Below are 18,915 nucleotides of genomic sequence, written 5' to 3' on the forward strand. Positions count from 1 at the left end.
ATGATTTGGAAGTTTTGTTTGATTATATTGAAATAAACCTAAATCCAATGTATTGCACCACACAGATTCCCTCAGGGCAAACAAAGATATCCATGTTTATTAGGTTGTTACAAGTGCTGACTGGTGGAAGCTCATCTTAACACAGTCACACTCCAATGCTTGTCAAACTGCTTATCCTCATGCAGAATCTGCTGCTGTAAAATGTTGAGATCTAACACAGATGTGTTGATGTACAGTCCTGCCTCCATAGAATTTATCTTTATAGCTGAATGTGCTGTGCGAGACACGAGCTGAAAGGCTCAGAGACGACCAGACATTCTACTTCTCTGCTATTGATTGGATAGTGTTTGCTCATTGCTGATGTGCCTCCAAAATCTGCTGGACTTTGTGTTTCACAGGAAACCAGAAGGCATGTGTGTGTGAGTTTGCTAAATTAGTTCTAGTAACTCTTGTCATACCTTGAATCATTTTACAAAAATATAACTTATCAGTTTGAATGTCAACATCCATATACTGTATATTTCACAGCACCCCACGTTGTAGTTTTTACATATACAGTGAAACGTATGTCATATTCACAAGATGTATAATCTATTTAGATAAAATAACGTTAAAAAAAAATTTTCACTTGATTTTTTTAGATTTTAAGTGTAATACCTTCATTTGATTAACAGAAAAATGAATCACAAAATGGAATTAAAATATTTTCAGTCACAATTAATGAGAAATGTGCAATGTGTCTGATTTAGTGACACCTAGTGGTAAAGCTGTATATTGGATTTACCTGAATAGCACCTTTCTCTTCCAAAAATGGAGGAGAAACCATAGCCGCATTCGCACTGTAGGAACCTTTGGCAGTTCCTATAACCTTTTCAGGGATAGGGCCGTTTTTTCCCGCATTCGCACATACAGGAACTCGGGACCATCGCCCTCAGTTCCTATAACCATTTTAGCTCCTTCTCAGAGGCTGGGTCTCTTCTGGGTTCTATAGGAACACATCTGACGTAGGTGTTTGGTGGTTGGTAGTTACGCCCCTTGTCATGTTGTCACGGCTGAAATGTTTACTCATACAACATGGACACAACCTGCACGTGTTTAATAAGTTAAACTCACACGTTGTTTCCTTTGTCTGTGGCGCTCTGCTCTCCTTCCTTCCTTCATGAAACGAAGAAGTATCGCCTGCGCTTGATCCTGACTCTCTCTGTGTGCTCTTCCAGCCTTGATTTTAGACGCCCGATGTGATCGTCCATGATTAATATCACCATCATGCAGACCACGAACACGGTGGCCTACCCGCTCGCCATATTAGCTTCTTTGTGGTGTTTTTTCTTCTCTCCTTACTTTTCGCGGGTTTTGTTTTGTTGTTGAATGTGGCGCTAAAGTAACTCGTCACTATCGCAGACGGCTGCGCCGCATCAGTCTCTATCAGGGTCCCGACTCATGTGCGAAATCCAAACTGAAACAGTTCCTCTGGGGAAGGACAGTTATCAGAACGAAATTTGAGGAGGACAGTTCTTAGAACGGCGGTCTTAGAACTGCTCTGTCCGAATGCGGCTCATGATTGCTACTATGATTCTTGATGATCATTCTAAGATGACAAAAACATGGCTATCTTTACATTTATATTATCCAACATGAATGAAAACATAGTTATTAACATTGCATTACATTTCTGCCAATAGATCCCCCTAAATGCTACTCACTGTAACTCTTGTTTATTTGTACAAACACTCTGTTTACTTCTTGAATCATAGAGTTGAGTGTGGTGCAAGTAAATAAGGGTGACGAGCTGTCAAAAAGGAATAGGGTTTATCTTAATCCCTTTAGATAATCTGCAGTTTTTTTAGTTTTCTTATGTGGAGGCTGAGGTACTTGCTTTATTAGGGTTGTCAAGTAGGATCCCTTCTTTTATTATGTCATGATAATGGGCCCACTATGCCTGCGACAATTTGTAATCTCTTGGCTTCCCAAGTACATCCCTCTCTGCTTCTACCCCTCCTGTTCTATCACCATCTTATTCCATCCCAGCTGGGGTCCTTTATTCAAAGTCACAAAGAACGCATCCTTGATTTAGGCAGTCTAACAGTTGAAGTGGACATAAAGCCTTTCAACCGCCACTAGGAGCACTCGTATTCTCCACTCTTGTTGCACTGTGTGTCCTTGGATCTTCTCTTCTCTAATATGCTGTTCGTGGCAATATCCCAGGCTTTCCCGTGTTGTGCTCTGGTCGGCCTCCACTGCACTTTGGGTGGTGTATGCTAACAAACATTGGACTGAGTCCAGTCTCTCAGCTTCATTAGACTGATTTGACTATTCTCTCACAAAATGTCGGCCAATATAAGGTCCCTGCACCTCCCTGAAGGACTTCCAGATTTAGAGTATTCCTAAGTGTCTGATAGATGTTGCCTTTGCTCAACCACTCATACATGTGTGAATATTCTTTCTTCACACTTGTCGGTTATCAGATTAATTTTCCATTCACTTTCACATTCATTTCCATACTCTACAAAACTCTGGGGGTATTTTTCTCTATGATTTTTCATCAAAATGGGTGATCCCAAATCGTTTGCTAAAGCAACAGAGGTCAACATTATGGATAGCTAGACCATAACAGCCCAACTAAAGTCTTTTCTTCCTGTCAGTGGTCTTTTCACAACATCATATTGTCTTTCCCTAGTTATAAACTGCACTCTCACAGCTGTCACTGGATACATCCAGCTGTTCATTTGAGCTTATAGGGTTTAATAATCTGACAATCAGCAGTTCACACAAAACATTTTCATCATGATCAGCACCATTTTATCATAGGCAGGTATTACACACCATTTTAAAGAGTTTCAAGGACATTAAGCATATTTATTTCAGCCCCTAAAGAGGTTAATAAACTGAATTTATAACTAAACATGAAAAAGTTTGCCTCACATTGCTCAGGCAATGGAGATGTTTCTGGTAGGTGAAACAACTGACTATTGAAAATTCTCAATGGGATTCACGTCAGGTTACCATGATTTGTAAAGAAGAAAAAAAAAACATTGGCAGCTACGTTTGGCCCATCAACCTGTGTGACACCAAGCTCAGGCACCTGCCAACTCATAGCCTAGATGAGCTGAGCTGAGCTGGGTCGCCAATCTTGGACATCGTGAAACTGAGAGAAAGACCTGCTGAGGAGAAATCGAAAGCCGGAGGCGAGCCGAGCTGGTTCAGCAGTCTGCAGGTGCACTTGAAGCACAGAGAGCTGCAGACACTATGACTAACAGAGATAAGGAGGTTTATAGAGCTTAACACTCTAAAACCTGCATCTGAAAATGTGCAGGTGCTAATTAATCATTTGAAATACATTTTTAAAAAATGAAGATTTTTGAATATGTTATTTAATCTGTTGCTTTGCGTTTCTACATGTCTCAGTTCAGATAATATTGATGCTTTTTCATCTGTCTGTATGACTTGTCATGCAAAATTAGGAATGATCTGCTTAAGATTTTGTCTTAAGCATCTCCTTCTCTTTGTGCAAGCAAGGCTCATTTATCCGATGTTGACAACTTCCACCACAAGAGGGCAATATTACTGCAGAGATAACTTCTAAATATCTCAAGCAGAAATTCAGACCCAATCCAGAGATTTCAACAAATTTACCATGTGATAAATGCTTTTCTCTGTGTCCTACTTTATCAATCAATCAATCAATTATACTTTATTAATCCCCGACATGTGACATGTTTTAATATGTATCCTTTTATCATCGCTTTGTTTCGAATGATTTTCTTTGGCAGGTTTCGACATCGGGGGTCAAGTGGCCATTGAATTTTCCCATTGGAATAGTCCTTTCCCATCTAGCAGCCACAATCTACCCAGTCCAGACTGCGTTCACTCCGAGGCCTCTGCAGTCCCACCTGTCAGCGATCATCTTGAGCCAGTCTCTTGTCCAGCGTCTCTGTCCATCACCCCACTGCCCACCTTGAGTGCCAGTCAGGAGACCCTGTGTGACAGTAGTACAGGTATGTTAGATGTTTTAGCAGCACACTTTTTAAACTAATAGTCTTTTGATAAAGTCTTTTCCAGTGACTTATGTTGCTACCAGCTTTTGTCCAATTTTTTTTCTACTCAGTGACTTTGTGATGTAAAAATCAAGGCTCAGTAGGGGCCATAGCTTGACTCCTTGAACTTCTTGTTACAATCAGACACCTTCCTTTTGGGACTGCATAGATGGCTAAGAATCTGACCATACCACACTTCACGGATGTCTTCACACCTTCATTCTTGTTGTGGTTTCCAGTCTTTCAAGTCAAGTCAAGTTTATTTGTATAGCACATTTCATGTACAAAACAATTCAAAGTGCTTTACATAAAATAAAAGCATTACAGCGGGGAGTGGGAGAAGCATTGAAAATAATAAAAAGAGAAAGAAATAAAATAATTAAAATGATAAAAAAAAACAAGCAACAGTCTAGATAAGTTAAAAGATACCGTGCAGATTTCATGCGCATGAGAAAAGAAATATTTTTAGCCTGGATTTAAAAATGTCTACATTTGGTGAAAGTTTAATCTCCACTGGCAGTTTGTTCCACTTGTTGGCACCATAAGAGCTAAATGCTGCTTCTCCATGTTTAGTCTGGACTCTGGACTGGACAAGCTGACCTGAGTCCTTGGATCTAAGAGCTCTGCTAGGTTTATATTCTCTGAACATACCACAGATGCATTTTTGGCCTAAACCGTTCTGGGATTTGTAAACCATCAGCAGGCTTACGAAATCTATTCTGTGACTGACTGGAAGCCAGTGTAAAGATTTTAAAACTGTTGTGATGTGTTCATATCGCTTAAGGCTGATTAATGCTTCAGACGCAAAGCCTCTGACGCTCGGACGCATAGCCTCTGCGAGTTTCAAAATCTTGATCACTCCCCCACGCAGAGGCTCTGCGCGCGTTCTCGTGCACCTCAAAAAAATCCTGACTACGCGACAGACGCACGCAGACCACCAACGGAAGTGCGCAGACAAAAGCGGCTGTGATTGGTCCTCGGTGTGCCTTTCCGGTTGTCTGTGTGGCTTCCTCCTTTGCATTTTCGCCAACTCCAATAAAAGAAGCTGTTCTTCTTCGATGTCGAGCAACTCCAAATCAAGTCCAATTAAAAGACCATTACAGCAATCGAGTCTACTGGAGATGAATGCATGGATGAGTTTCTCCTGGTCTTTTTGGGAGAGGAAACCTTTAATTCTGTTGATGTTTCTGAAGTGGTAAAAAGCTGCCTTGGTGACTGCTTTGATGTGGCTTTGAAAGTCAGATCTGAGTCTATCAACACTCCAAGGTTACGAACTTGGTCAGTGAATGTAAGGGCCTGAGTCTCAAGATATGTACCAATTCTGACCCTCTTCTCTTTGTTTCCAAACAGAATGATCTCAGTTTTGTCTTCATTTAATTGTAGAAAATTCTCTATCATCCAGGTGTTTATTTCCTCCAAACAGTACGTCTGCTGGGCTGGAGGTGAAAGAGACACATAAAGTTGTGTATTATCTGCATAACTGTGATAATTGATGTTAAAGTTCTGCAATATCTGACCCAAAGGGAGCATATACAAGTTAAACAGAAGAGGTACAAGAATTGATCCCTGGGGGACTCCACAAGTCATGGCCACTCGCTCAGATTCATAGCTGCCAATTGTAACAAATTAACTGGAAATAAACTGTCCCTCTACTAGAGACAAATAAGCTGGAACCATTAAGTTCTCGTGTATTCATTCATACGTCAGACTCCGACCAGATTCTTGTATTTTCTGACTCATTTTCTACTTTGGTCTAATTTCCCCTCTTGAATTTCATATTTATTTTCTTCCGTCAAGCACATTTAGAAACACCTATGTGACATGGTTTATTTGATACTTCTTCAGCTGCATCGCTCTGTCTTGTGGTCTGTCCACTGACCGTCAATGATGTCTCAGTCATGGTTTCTTGATGTACTCTTTTGTGGAATTTTAGATGTCTTAACTAGGGATGTCCCGATCAAGTTTTTTTTTTTAGTCCGAGTCATTTGACTTTGAGTATCTGCTGATACCGAGTCCCGATCCATTAAAAAAATTAAGAACGGCAAAGAAAAAGATTTTTTTTTATTTTATCATTTAGCCTAACACTCATAAACAGAGCACTTCTGTGAGGTAGATTAAACACAAAAAGTAATCAAGTGATAAACAAATTCTTCACATTGTAGTTTAGTGCAACAATGTCTAATATAAAAACGAGCAACAGCTCAACTTGAAATACCTGGCAGGCATGTAAACAAATAAGCAAATAAAAGTGCCACAGTGTTATAAAGTAAGGCCAGTAATGTTCTTTTTGGAACTGCACTCCTAATTCTTACTCTCCTCTGGTTTCACAGAAGAAATGCACGTTTTTCTTTATAAAAACCAACATATCTACCTTGTTAGGTGTGAGCCTATTCCTGTTCTCATCAACGATGTTAGCGATGTCCTTGCCACCTATTGAAATCCCAAGTTTGGATATCTCAAAGTTTGCAATTGCAACATTTATGTCATCCACTTCAAAATACCTCCACACCGCGGACATTGGCGCCCCCAGCTTCAAGCTGCTGCCGTGTTCTGCTTCACTTTACAGCACACAGCAAAGCGACATCATGCCGCTTGCAATGTGGAGGCATTGGAGACCCATCCAAGATGGCGACCGCGCTGATATGTCAGCTCCAATAGTCTATGAGGCGTCTACGTAAATTATGTCTATGGTTGAGACCATAGACTGTTATGAGTACCACCACATAACAGTAAATACCAAGCTGTTATTTTTTTCCCCATTTGTTTTGAAATATTATAGTTCTGATAAAAAAAAATAATAATAACGAGAAAATATACATATATAGATAGGCTATATATCCGATCGCTGATCGGGATGAAACGTCCGATACCGATCGAGTCAGAAACCACGTTGTCGGCCCCGATTTCCGATCACGTGATCGGATTGGGACATCCCTAGTCTTAACCGTCATTATCTAGCCATTATCTTTTCACCTTTATCTTTTTACAGATACCTGGGTCATAACCTCAGTGTCCAGTCACACGAGATCCCTGTCAATATTTGAAGTTCACCATGGTATGGAAGAAAAGGAGTATCTCTTTCGCTGTGATCGAAAACGTTGATCTTTGTCACTCTGCTGGCAAGAGAAATCATGTCAGATCAGGGCATTGTGAGAGGAAATAGCAGTTTTTGATCCAGACACAGCAGAAAAGTGTTATTTTTCTTACAGAGCGTGATGCCACATGAATTTTCACCCAGTGGATAGTGTGACATTTGCTTGCATTATTTGTTTATTAATTTTTTTATGAATCTCGTTAATGATTCCATCATTTTTTACTAATTTTAGAGCCTTTTTATAGGGTCCCCCCATGGTACCTTTTTTGTTTTATGTGGTGTTGTATAGTTGGAAATGAAAGAATAGTACTTCAGTTTGCAATGTATAGATTTGTTTTAATATATTTGGATGAGAAGTATTTTTTTGGCAGGTATTTTATATCAGGTGAAATACACCCAACGTTTGTGATGGTGTTACAAAAAAGTATGTTAGTGTTCTAGGGTTAATGACCTTTCTTCACACATAAATTTTGCTCACTGCAGCCAAAAGTTTACTTTGACTCTATCAGTTTACAGGACTTGTTTCTGATACAACCACATCGATGAAGTAAGACCATCTTCAGGTAAACCTCTGTGAGATATCTACGCAAAGTTTGCAAGAAAGCTGGGTGTCATGATTGATACACAGCTGTCCTTCTCTGGCATGTTGAATCAGTCTCTCATGTCACCCAGCTCTTGGTACAGACCAAGGTCATGTCTCTCCTCGATTACAGCAGTGCTCTTCTAACAGGTCATTGTTGTCTCTTGTAAGTTGCTTTGAATAAAAGAATGTGAATATAAAATGCAGCAATTTTTTTCTTTTTTGTTTTCAGTTTCAAATTTGTGGTGAAGATGGCTGAAATGTTTTCTTCTGATTTATTTATTTATTTATTTTTTTTATAAAGGTCATATTTGTGTAGGTGTGGCTGCACAACAGTGCGCCTTCATCTTAGAGTCTGCCAAATCTAAACAGGCTTTTATGATAAATTATGTTAGTATATTAATACACTATACATATTAGTTTGCAACCATCTGCATAAACTGCTCACATACTGGACTGATTATATAATCTCTTAGAACATAATTTATAGCCATCATTAGCCATCCTTCATTTCCTCATATTTTGCAGGAAAAACAGGAAATCGGCCTCACAGCAAAAGGTTTCCTGGTTCGAATCCCAGGCTGGGGCCTTTCTGTGTGGAGTTTGCATGTTCTCTCTGTGTAAGCGTGGGTTCTGTACGGGTACTCCGGCTTCCTCCCACCGCCCAAAAACATGCATGTCAGGTTAATTGGTGACTCTAAATTGTCCCTAGGAGTGAGTGTGAATGATAGTTTGTCTTGTTCATCTTTGTGTGGCCCTCCAATGGACTGGCGACCTGTCCAGGGTGTACCCTGCCTCTCGCCCAATGACAGCTGGGATAGGCTCCAGCACCCCAGCGACCCTGAGTTGGATTAAGTGGGTATAGAAAATGGATGAATGGAAAACCGGAAATTGCTCTTATGATAAATTGAAGCATGTTCAACACTGATGAGTTTAAGCTTTTCCAGGAAGTTGCTTCACAGTTCTGAACTTAAGCTGAACCTTCAAGCTTTAACTTCCGAACAGTGTGCAAGCACGGCAGATGCAACTTTGCCCTGTGCGCAGCTTGTTGCAGCTCAGATATATTCTTTCCCATCACAGCCAATACAAATAACGGGGTTTTGAAGTAGAGCAGAACACTCACCGCATACTTTTTGAAAGGACTTTTAGACAAGCTATCTTGTAATGTCTTAGAGTAGTCTTCAGAAATAGTTCTCCAGGGGCCTCATGTACAAAGGGTGCGTACACACCTTTTCACGTCAACGATCAGATGTATCAAGAGTGAAATGACCGTGGAAATGTGCGGTGCCTCACGCCAACTTTAGGGCTGGCGTACGCACTTTTCTACAGCTGTTGATTCTTTGGCGACACCTAAGGTGATGTTGGGAAACTGTTATAATAAATAAATGTGAAAACAATTAGTCCTCAGACAGTGATGTGCACATTTGAGATAGATGAACAATTAATACTGATAAACAATTAACACACCTATGTGTCTGCAATTACACGAGCGGATATAAAAGCAATGGCTGCTTTAGAAGACTTTGCAAATGGTGCAATTCGAAGAGAGCGTGTGTGCACTAGACAGAGAGGATTTGCTGGCATATGATGGCGACTGACGCATTAGCTGTTTTGAGGGAAATCCTCCTTGAACTTTGCGCAGGGCTGCGGCCGGCGTTGGAGCGCAACACAGCGAGGAGCCATACGCTGCCTGTGCTCACAGGTGATGTGCACACTGGGGTTCCTAGCAACCAGGGCATTCCAGAGGGAGCTGGCCAACCGATTGGGACTGTGCCAGTCTACCCTGAGCCGAGCCATCCCAGCCTTGTGGGACAAAATGATCCGGTTTTGTAATCGGGGCTATCGACTGCACACACATTGCTATAAAAGCGCCATCACATGATGAATTAGTATGCTAACCGGAAACATTTTCATTCGATCGATGTAAGATCATATGTGATGCGTAAATGCAATTACCCAACATTGTGGCGAGGTGCCGTGGTTCAACGCACGATTCATACATTCTGAGTAACAGCATCGTTGGGAACAGACTACAGGGTGGCACTGTGCGCGATGGGTGGCTTCTTGGTGAGTAACTTTATTGTGTAATTATCCTAATATTATTCCCTGTGACATGCATTGAGTATGTGCGCCCCCAATTTCTAGCCTGTCTTCACAGCGATCATAGTTGGTGGTTAAAGTTGGTTTCTTGCTGTTTTTTGCTGATTAAACTTCAGCTTAAGATCTTTCTAACAAGCCCCTGATCGTCTCTGTGGGCATATATTAATAACCCCGTGCGTAAAGTGTGAAATTTCTCAATCAGCCTCACCTTTTCCCCGGCGCACTTCGTCACGTTACTGTATGAACACGTTGTTGTGAGTTACACAAAAACATCGGTATTTAGCTTGGGGGTAATCAGAGCCACCCACATGAGCTCCCACCACCCCATGAGAGAGCAGTGTCACCCATAGTTGCCCCGACTCTCTGTTCAAACAGAGTCAGTCACCCCCCCCACCCGCCTGTTTTGGCCACACTGCGGCGGTGGGCAGCCAGTCTCCGCTTCACATCCACCTTAATGTCGGACCACTTCTTCTTCACCTCTGCTTATGAGAACTTCTCAGACCCCATAGCATTAATAGCCTCGCACAGGCTCTCCCACCCACTCCTCTTGCGTTTGTTGCTTATGCCGGAGGACAGCGTGCCAAAGAACACATTTTTGCGGGCCTCCACTTATGAAAGTAGCACCGACATCTCGCTTTCCGTGAAGTTCTTCTTTTTTCCTCGTATTATTTAGTCTTTTTTCTTTATTTTCTGATCGTACACAGAGGGGAATCGCAGGTGTAGGGCTCATTTAAATATTATTTGCGTATTTAAGTAGGGGCGTGGACAGGGAGGAGTCGGGTGCTCCGACATGTGTGCTCAATTCCACGTTGATTGGGATGTACAAACGAAATGTGCTTGGATTGATGCGTGCGCCCAGATTCATACATCCGGATATTTTTGTACGTTGGAGGGTATTTGGGTTTGAGCGTACGCCATGTTTCAGTAGGAAATCCACGCAAGTCTTTGTACATGAGGCCCCTGTTCTTGTGTAATTTGGCATACCTCAGTCTTTTCTCCCTGTTTCCTTTCCTTGAGAATGGCTTCTTGACAGCCACCCCTCCATGGAGACCATTTCTGATGAGGCTTTGGCCAAAAGTAGATGGATCAGTTGAAAGTCCAAATGCAGGTCCCAGGTTCATCACTTTCAGATGGTGTTCATCTGCTGTAGATAGCTATTAGCTTTTATATCACATTGCTGGAAGAGAAATACTTTATGTCTGACAAACTTTGTCAGACATAAAGTCATCTTTTATAGATGCATGCCACAAAGTCCGAAGTATATGGTGTGGAGGAACCAAATGTGGAACAGCAGCAGTCTGGAGGCAATGAATGCCTAAAGTATTTATTGAGTAAATAAACAAAAAGCGTGTCTGAGCTGGAAAACCTAGAATTAAACTTAAAATACAAACGACTAAACAACACGACAAGGGAAAAATCCAAAGCAGCAAAGGAACCAGAAAAACGGGGATGAGGAGAATGGTAATGATGGCAGTAACGGCAAGGATCTGGGAAAGACTTGATAAGAAATGGGAAAAAATTATGTCTTGCTAGTAACAAGGATGATTTAAAATTAGTTCTTTATGGCTCTACTTCAAGTTGCATGAATAGGTTTCCATATTGCCACCGTATGTTAAATTTACACTTTCTATAAACTTTTGTTGGGTTTTGGAAATCAACATGTTCACCATGTTTTCAGAGTCTTTCTAAAACATGACATAAGGGAATTGGTAAAAGTACAGGAAAATGTTGTAAAAGGATAAAAACTTTGGATTCCATCGAAGCTATTTGAGGAAGTGTGTATGTTGTGATACCTTATTTTACACCACAGGTTTTGATTGGATTTTCTTGTAATCCTATTTTCTCTGAAAATCCAGTCTTGGTTTTCCATATCTCAAGCCAAATCCCACAGATCCCATTAATTATTGTTTCCTAATTATAATTCAATTGATTTCAATTCGCTTTAATAATTCTTCATTTATCCCTGAAGGGCATTTAAATTACTGTAGTATTAATTATTATTAAAGCTTTGCTATTGTTATTGATAGATAAAAATACAAAATATATATAAATCAGACAAACATGTAGAAAGTTTAAATGTAGTAGAGAGGAAGGTGTAGTAGAAATAGTAGTAGAGGTTGCCATGAATGGATTGGGGTGTTATTTTTGTAGCTTGACAACAACTTAGCTGATGAAATCCCATGCAGCGTTGGCAGGTAACACAAGTGATCTCTCTCAGTTGACAACATGGCCAGGAACTCAGCCAACAGTTCAGCATCTGGGGTGCAGAGATGTTCCTTCTCAGCGGCATTACCCCAGCTGTTGATAATAAGCATGGTAATCCCCTTCTTTCCCTGTTACCTCTCTGTCTGCAGTCTTTGTCTGTCCGTAGAGAGAGGTGTTAGAGTTGTTCCTGATGAAAAAAATGATATTGCCTTCCTGATATATGCCCTAATCAGGGCTCAAAGGTCTTCCATTTTATCTGCCAGTGATCTGACACTTTCCATGGTGATCCATCCCTCCATTCACTTTCTATACCCAGTTAATCTTACTCAGGGTCATGGGTCGGGGGGGGGGGGGGGGGGGTGATCAAGGGAAGAAATGGTTTTGACTTTCTCCTCCCTTTTGTCCATTGTGTTTCTGCTTTGCATCCTAGACATCTCCTCTCCAACAAATCGTGATTTGCGAGTCTTAAGGCCTTGGTATGCTACTCCGTCGCTATCCGTCAATCTGACTCTGTGGTCACGCAGAGGTTATTAAACCTTTCGAAGTTCTCCGACGGGATGTCGGATACGCAAGGCAATTCACCTCCCGATCAGTAGGTGTCGCTACACTAGACGACCTAATATCGCGACGTCTATCGTGAAAGTCGTTGGTTGATGGTTTACCTTCTGGCTCCGTTTCACCCCTCACAGTGAACAATGGCAACCGAGAGAAAGACTTTTGTTGGAGTTGGAGCTAATTGATATTGAAATGTATATAATTTTGACCAAATGTTGACCGGCACACAGTAAACTCTTTGCAAAAATAGCGGTGTTGTTGTTGTGACTGGAAGGAGCTAAACCGGAAAAGTGATTCTGGAAATGATGTTGTTAGCCGACTAATCACAACTCTTGCGGTCTCCGCGAGTCTCCGTCGCCTTTCCCGGACGACCATAAATCAGGCTTTATTCCAGGTATTACTTGGGAATTTGGGCTTTGGAAAACTCAGTTGGCTGCTCCAAAAGATTAACAACTTTCCTGTTGCCATGGTTATTCATCATAACAGATTTCAGAAGAAGTTCTTCAAGCAGTACAGCATCCAGACCAGCATAGAAAAATTTTTCAGAAATCTTTGTTTTCACATACTATAGGTCAATATAAAAATCTCAGGAAGTTGCAAATTGGTATACAATTCTGTGTGATTTACAGACTATGCCCCCTAGTGTTCAACGTTTTTTTTTGCGTTGGATGCACTTCAGGTCAGCAATAGAAGATGTTAATGTTAGCTATTTTCCTGTCCATTTTTACAGTATATGCACATAAAAATACCCTGACAAAACACTTATAATAAAATAAGAGAGGTAAGTTAGCTTTCAGCTGCTCACAGTCCCGAAACGGTCCTCACTGCTCGTCAACGCCTCTCAAGGCCCATTAACAGGGCTAAGACGAGGAGGAGTTGCCATGAATTTAAATGTTGTAAAGAGTTTGCTGGTGTGTGTTCAGAAAAGTGTTTAAGCATCTTTCGGCAATTATGTTGGCTCTCATATGAACACACAAGCATGTGGATACGAGGCTGAACAACAAGCCAAAGCCTTTTCCATCAAAAATAGGTCTTGTTGAACGTTATCTGAGAGCTCATATTTATTGGAGTGCCCAAACTTTTGCATTGCAGTCCGTTTTTTTCCACACAAAGTTGTACAAACCACAGAAACTACACAAACCTTTCATGAAATTTTGATCATTTTCTACTCACTACTCACATTAATTGAAGGTGCCCAAACTTTTGTCTGTGCAGTTATCTCACCAACACTTCCACTATTTGCAATCCTGGAATTCATTACACAAGGGCATGTATTTATTGTGTCAGGGTACAGTAGATGTGAAAATATGACTGCCCTTTAATGCTGAGTTGTAGTCAGTATGTTTTTGTACACGTGTGTGTGTGTGTGTGTGCCCTTGAGTCTCCATCAGAGGTTCACGCTGACACTGTAATCATTGCCAACTGTCATTGTTTTGGGCTGCAGCAACACTGACACAACCCGCCCTGTTTTCTGATTGGCCACAGGCAGATCAGCTTGACCTCTGATTGGCTGCAAGGGAAGCCTGATTAAGAATACCGATGAGTGGCACACACCCCCTCTCCCTCCCTCCCTCTCTCTCTCTCTCTGCTGCTGCTCTGACACTGTAAACATCCTGCTCATGCTTTCCTCTGAGAGGATCTTTACAAGCTTTTCTATCACAGATCCGTTAGAAAGTATGTATGTGTTTGTGTGTGATTGGGATGCCGGATCAACCGATGCACTGATGAGGAAGTGAGGAGAAAAAGTGGGGATGCTGGTTTCCCTTGTGGGACGTCGTGCCTGCATCTTTCCCTCAGTGAGGTCATTTGCACGCTGGGGCAGAAGGAGAAGAAGGGGTGACTGTTGTGTGTCTGTGTGCATGTTTGCATGTGTGTATGTGGAGGAGGCGTCAGGCTGTTTTGGTATTCGCTGTGGCTTGGCTGGGAAGCCCCCCCCCCCTCTCTGCTCCCCTCTGAGGAGTGAGACTGCCTCTGTACCTCTGCCCACCTTCACACGGTGAGTGTTGTCAAGTTGTCTTGAAGCGAAGGCAGCTTGTTCCTCAGAGTGGATGTTTTTTTCTTGTCGAATTTTGTTGCTGCATTGCTCCTCTCTCATGTGTTGCTGTGTCCTACTCACACTCCTCTTACGCTGCTTCATCTCACACGCGCAGTCCCCTGTGACTGCAAGCATATGACCTTCACACACTCACTCGCTCCCAGCTGTCCCCCTTTTCGGTTGTAATTCTTTTGCATACTCTCTACTTCTTCATCATCTGTGATGCATCAATTAAGAGACAGATATGGGTTGTGTCATGTGCACACAGAGTGTGTGTCAGTGTGTGTTTGCTGCATATCCCCCTAGTTATTAGGGAGAGTGTACACCAGGGGCATTATGGGTGCATCCAGATGAAGCAAACAGTTACTCCTTAAAAGTGACTGACAGCCACATTTCCTTAGCAACACATCACACACCCCCACCATCTCCCATTTATCTTCCCTTTCAAATTGCAATCTTTTTTTCTTCTCAGTGTGAGCTGTCATGTTTAGGTTGCGTTGTGTAACACAGGAATGCACATCATAACTTTTAGGTGTGACTAATTTTCTCGAACACCAGCTAAAAGCACAAAGACAACCAATGTGATTTAATTTATCACTATTGTGACCTTTTTTTACAGGCTGACACAATTTTCTTGATCAAATGTCTGTTTCATGCCTTGGTGAAATCCCACAGTACAGCCACTCCCTTGTCAAACATGTCTATTACAGCTCTGTTCATAGGAACTGATTTTAGGGGGTGGAGTGAGCCACTCAACTCCAGTCCAACCCCTCTTGAGCTACTTTCACACATGTATTGCACCTTACCTGTGCAATGAGGCCGTCTTTGTTAAGCCACCACTGTAATTCACACATGCCAAACAGTCATTTCACCCATCAAGCCGGCATCGCGTAATCAGACGAGTGATTACTGCTTCGTTGGTTAGAGTTGCATATTCCGTGATGCCGGGTTAATGAGACTACAAATAGTTAACAGCTCACTGGCATCAGGCATTTTTCCCAAGTCACTAAAGACAGCTGCCATTAAGCCACTCCTAAAGAAGAGAACTCTAGACGCATCTATGATGAACAACTACAAACGTGTCTCTAACCTCTCTTTTATATCCAAGATTATTGAGAAAGTGGTATTTAACCAGCTCAACGACTTTCTGAATGAAAGTGGAAGTCTTGATAACTTTCAATCAGGCTTCCGACGTCATCACAGGTTGAATACTGATTCTGATAATGTTTCAGTCCTGGTTCTGTTGGACCTCAGCGCTGCGTTTGATACTGTAGATCACAGAATCCTGTTGCACAGGCTGGAAAACTGGGTTGGACTTTCTGGAGCGGTCCTTAACTGGTTCAGGTCCTACTTAGAAGGCCGGAGTTATTTTTTTACAATTGGCAGCTATGAATCTGAGCGAGTGGCCATGACTTGTGGAGTCCCCCAGGGATCAATTCTTGTACCTCTTCTGTTTAACTTGTATATGCTCCCTTTGGGTCAGATATTGCAGAACTTTAACATCAATTATCACAGTTGTGCAGACGATAGACAACTTTATGTGTCTCTGTCACCGGACGACTGCAACCCAGCAGACGTACTGTGTCAGTGTCTGGAGGAAATAAACACCTGGATGAGAGAGAATTTCTACAATTAAATGAAGACAAAACTGAGATCATTCTGTTTGGGAGCAAAGAGAAGAGGGTCAGCATTGGTAAATATTTTGAGACGCGGGACCTTACAATCACTGACCAAGTTCGTAACCTTGGAGTGTTGATAGACTCAGATCTGACTTTCAGCAGCCACAGACTCGATTGCTGTAATAGTCTTTTAACTGGACTTCCCAAAAAGAGCCTTAAACATCTGCAGCTCATCCAGAACGCTGCTGCTAGAGTTTTAACCAGGACAAAGGGATCTGAACACATCACACCCGTCTTAAAATCTTTACACTGGCTTCCAGTCAGTCACAGAATAGATTTTAAAAGCCTGCTGATGGTTTACAAATCCCAGAACAGTTTAGGCCTAAAATACATCTGATATGTTCAGAGAATATAAACCCAGCAGAGCTCTTAGATCCAAGGACTCAGGTCAGCTGGTCCAGTCCAGAGTCCAGACTAAACATGGAGAAGCAGCATTTAGCTGTTATGCTGCCAACAAGTGGAACAAACTGCCAGTGGAGATTATACTTTCACCAAATGTAGACATTTTTAAATCCAGGTTAAAAACATTTCTTTTCTCATGTGTCTATGCATGAAATCTGCACGGTATCTTTGAACTTATCTAGATGGTTGCTTGTTTTTAAATTCATTAAAATTATTTTATTTATTTCTCTTTATATTCTTTTATGTATTTTTGTTGCTTCTTACACTCTCTGCTGCAATGCTTTTATTTTGTGAAGCACTTTGAATTGTTTGTACATTAAATGTGCTATACAAATAAATTTGATTTGATTTGCTTTGATTTGAAAGTGCGCACAAGGCAGGATTGTTTTGCATCTGTTACTAGATTCCTTGCCAGTACAGAGGTGGAACAGAGGCAGATTTTGACCCCTGTTCCTGCCGTCATACTTTTACACATGACATGATGCACAATGAAGGCACATCAGTCCCAGTTTGAAAAGGGATACGTGAAAGAGGCTTTCGATTTTGAGATAAGTCATACAGGTTTGTGCTAACTTGTAAATACATGTGATAGAGCACACACCGAGGTCACACTACAACACAACAAATCAACTGTCAATTTTATCCTCAAATAGTTACATTCCCCTGATCTGCAGTTCGTCCATGGACAGTTGGTACTAATCCCATTTTAGGCATATATATATATGTTGTTTTGGGTCATGAGTTGGATTGGTCTATGTTGGAAAAATAACATTTGCTCTGCTTTGGAGACAGGAACGCTGAACTAACATGACAGCCAGCAGGCGTTTAATAGACAAGTCAAAATCATGTGGTAATTCATATATCACATTTAGGCTTCATAAACTTAGGGCATCACTATCGGCCCATTTCTCAGTATTTTGTTTGTTTTTGTGGCTGAGGTTTATAACTGTTGCTCACATTGGCAACGTTTTCATGATGTTTACAAGTGTGTTTTGTAATGGTGGGCTCTGCAGTGCGGGCGGTTGGGCTACTGATGCTGCATTCATCAACAAATAATAATTCAGAATTTCTAAACAACAACTGTTAAAAAAAACAACTAGAAGTTGGATTTCCTGGTCAGGAAATAAAAAATAGACAGTACTGGCAGATAATTATTGGTGAATTTCTTTCTCTATTTAAGTAAGCTATGTAACTTCTGATGAAAACTTGCAGTTATTGATAATAAAAAGGGAGTGCAAAAGAACGTGGCATCTAATGTAACACAGGCTGCTATCTTGTGCAAACATTTGGTAGCGGAGTCTGAGGCTATGTACACACGTAGCCGGGTATTTTTAAAACCGAATATTTCCCCCCCTCCGTTTATAAAATAATTTGTATCCACATTACCTCGTTTTCGAAAAAAACACCTTCAACACATAACCGAACATCTGCGTTTTCACCTGTCTTGACAACCCAAATGCATTTGCTGTTTTGCGCAATCTGCCCTCGTCAGCTAAATAATAAAGTGTGCACGCAACTTTTTTGAGCACACTGACAGGTGATTGCATGACAGTGGACTGCCCCTCGATATGAGGACGTAATAATTCCGACAGCGACAGGAGTGAGGACCGGGACATGCGAAATTGTCACGCCATTCCTCTGGGAGTACGACTTGGGCGTGTAAAATCAAGGCAGTAAACAGCGCCTGCACAATAATAACCACCACAGTTCTCAAGGCATCCATGCTTCTTCAGTTAGCAAAGGTTGCACTTTAGACTTTAAAGCAGATATGTTGTTGTTTTGGCGCATATTGTGACGTTCGAAAACGCAAAACTCCGGTTATCTCTGTCTACACGCAGCTGCATAAACAGAGTTTTCAAAAATCTTCACTTTGCCCGGAGTTTTTAAAAACATTCGTTTACGATGCGTTTTTATGCGTTTTCATGTGGATGACAGGTCCAAACGTAGAAAAATATATTTGTTTTAGCAGATACCCGGCTACGTGTGAATGGGGCCTGAGCAGCCGTGAATAAATGGTGCAGACATGGTAGCAAGACGAGGAGCACTTCATCTTGAATCTCACATATCGTCAGCAGTTTTGTTTGCCTTGGATGCTCAGTGTGCACATATGATTTTGATTATCAGTATCATTGTGGTCATAGATTACATTTAAAAGATGGACAATGGCCAGCGGGGAATGCCCCATGTGGTTGCTAACAGACTTCTGATCTGTAAGTCTATTAGAAAATGGC

General features: G+C 41.5%; 1 protein-coding gene across 4 annotated transcripts in view; it reads left to right on the forward strand.

Annotated features, from left to right (window-relative positions):
- LOC142385550 (anoctamin-4-like) overlaps positions 1 to 18,915 on the forward strand; it is a 79,871-nt gene that overhangs the window by 16,095 nt on the left and 44,861 nt on the right. For 2 of the 4 annotated variants that reach the window (XR_012770211.1, XM_075472177.1), the window contains exon 3: positions 3,771 to 3,995. The exons of 1 other annotated variant lie outside the window; for it this stretch is intronic. Coding sequence is in view for 1 of the 3 variants with exons in the window: in XM_075472177.1 (XP_075328292.1) it covers positions 3,771 to 3,995 (225 nt within the window). In the remaining 2 variants the exon portion in view is untranslated. Of the gene's footprint in view, positions 1 to 3,770; positions 3,996 to 14,169; positions 14,565 to 18,915 lie in introns of those variants that run through there. One more of the 4 variants, XM_075472179.1, reaches the window with a different exon arrangement.

This window comes from Odontesthes bonariensis, chromosome 8 (assembly GCF_027942865.1).
Source record: "Odontesthes bonariensis isolate fOdoBon6 chromosome 8, fOdoBon6.hap1, whole genome shotgun sequence".
Classification (NCBI taxonomy): domain Eukaryota; kingdom Metazoa; phylum Chordata; class Actinopteri; order Atheriniformes; family Atherinopsidae; genus Odontesthes; species Odontesthes bonariensis.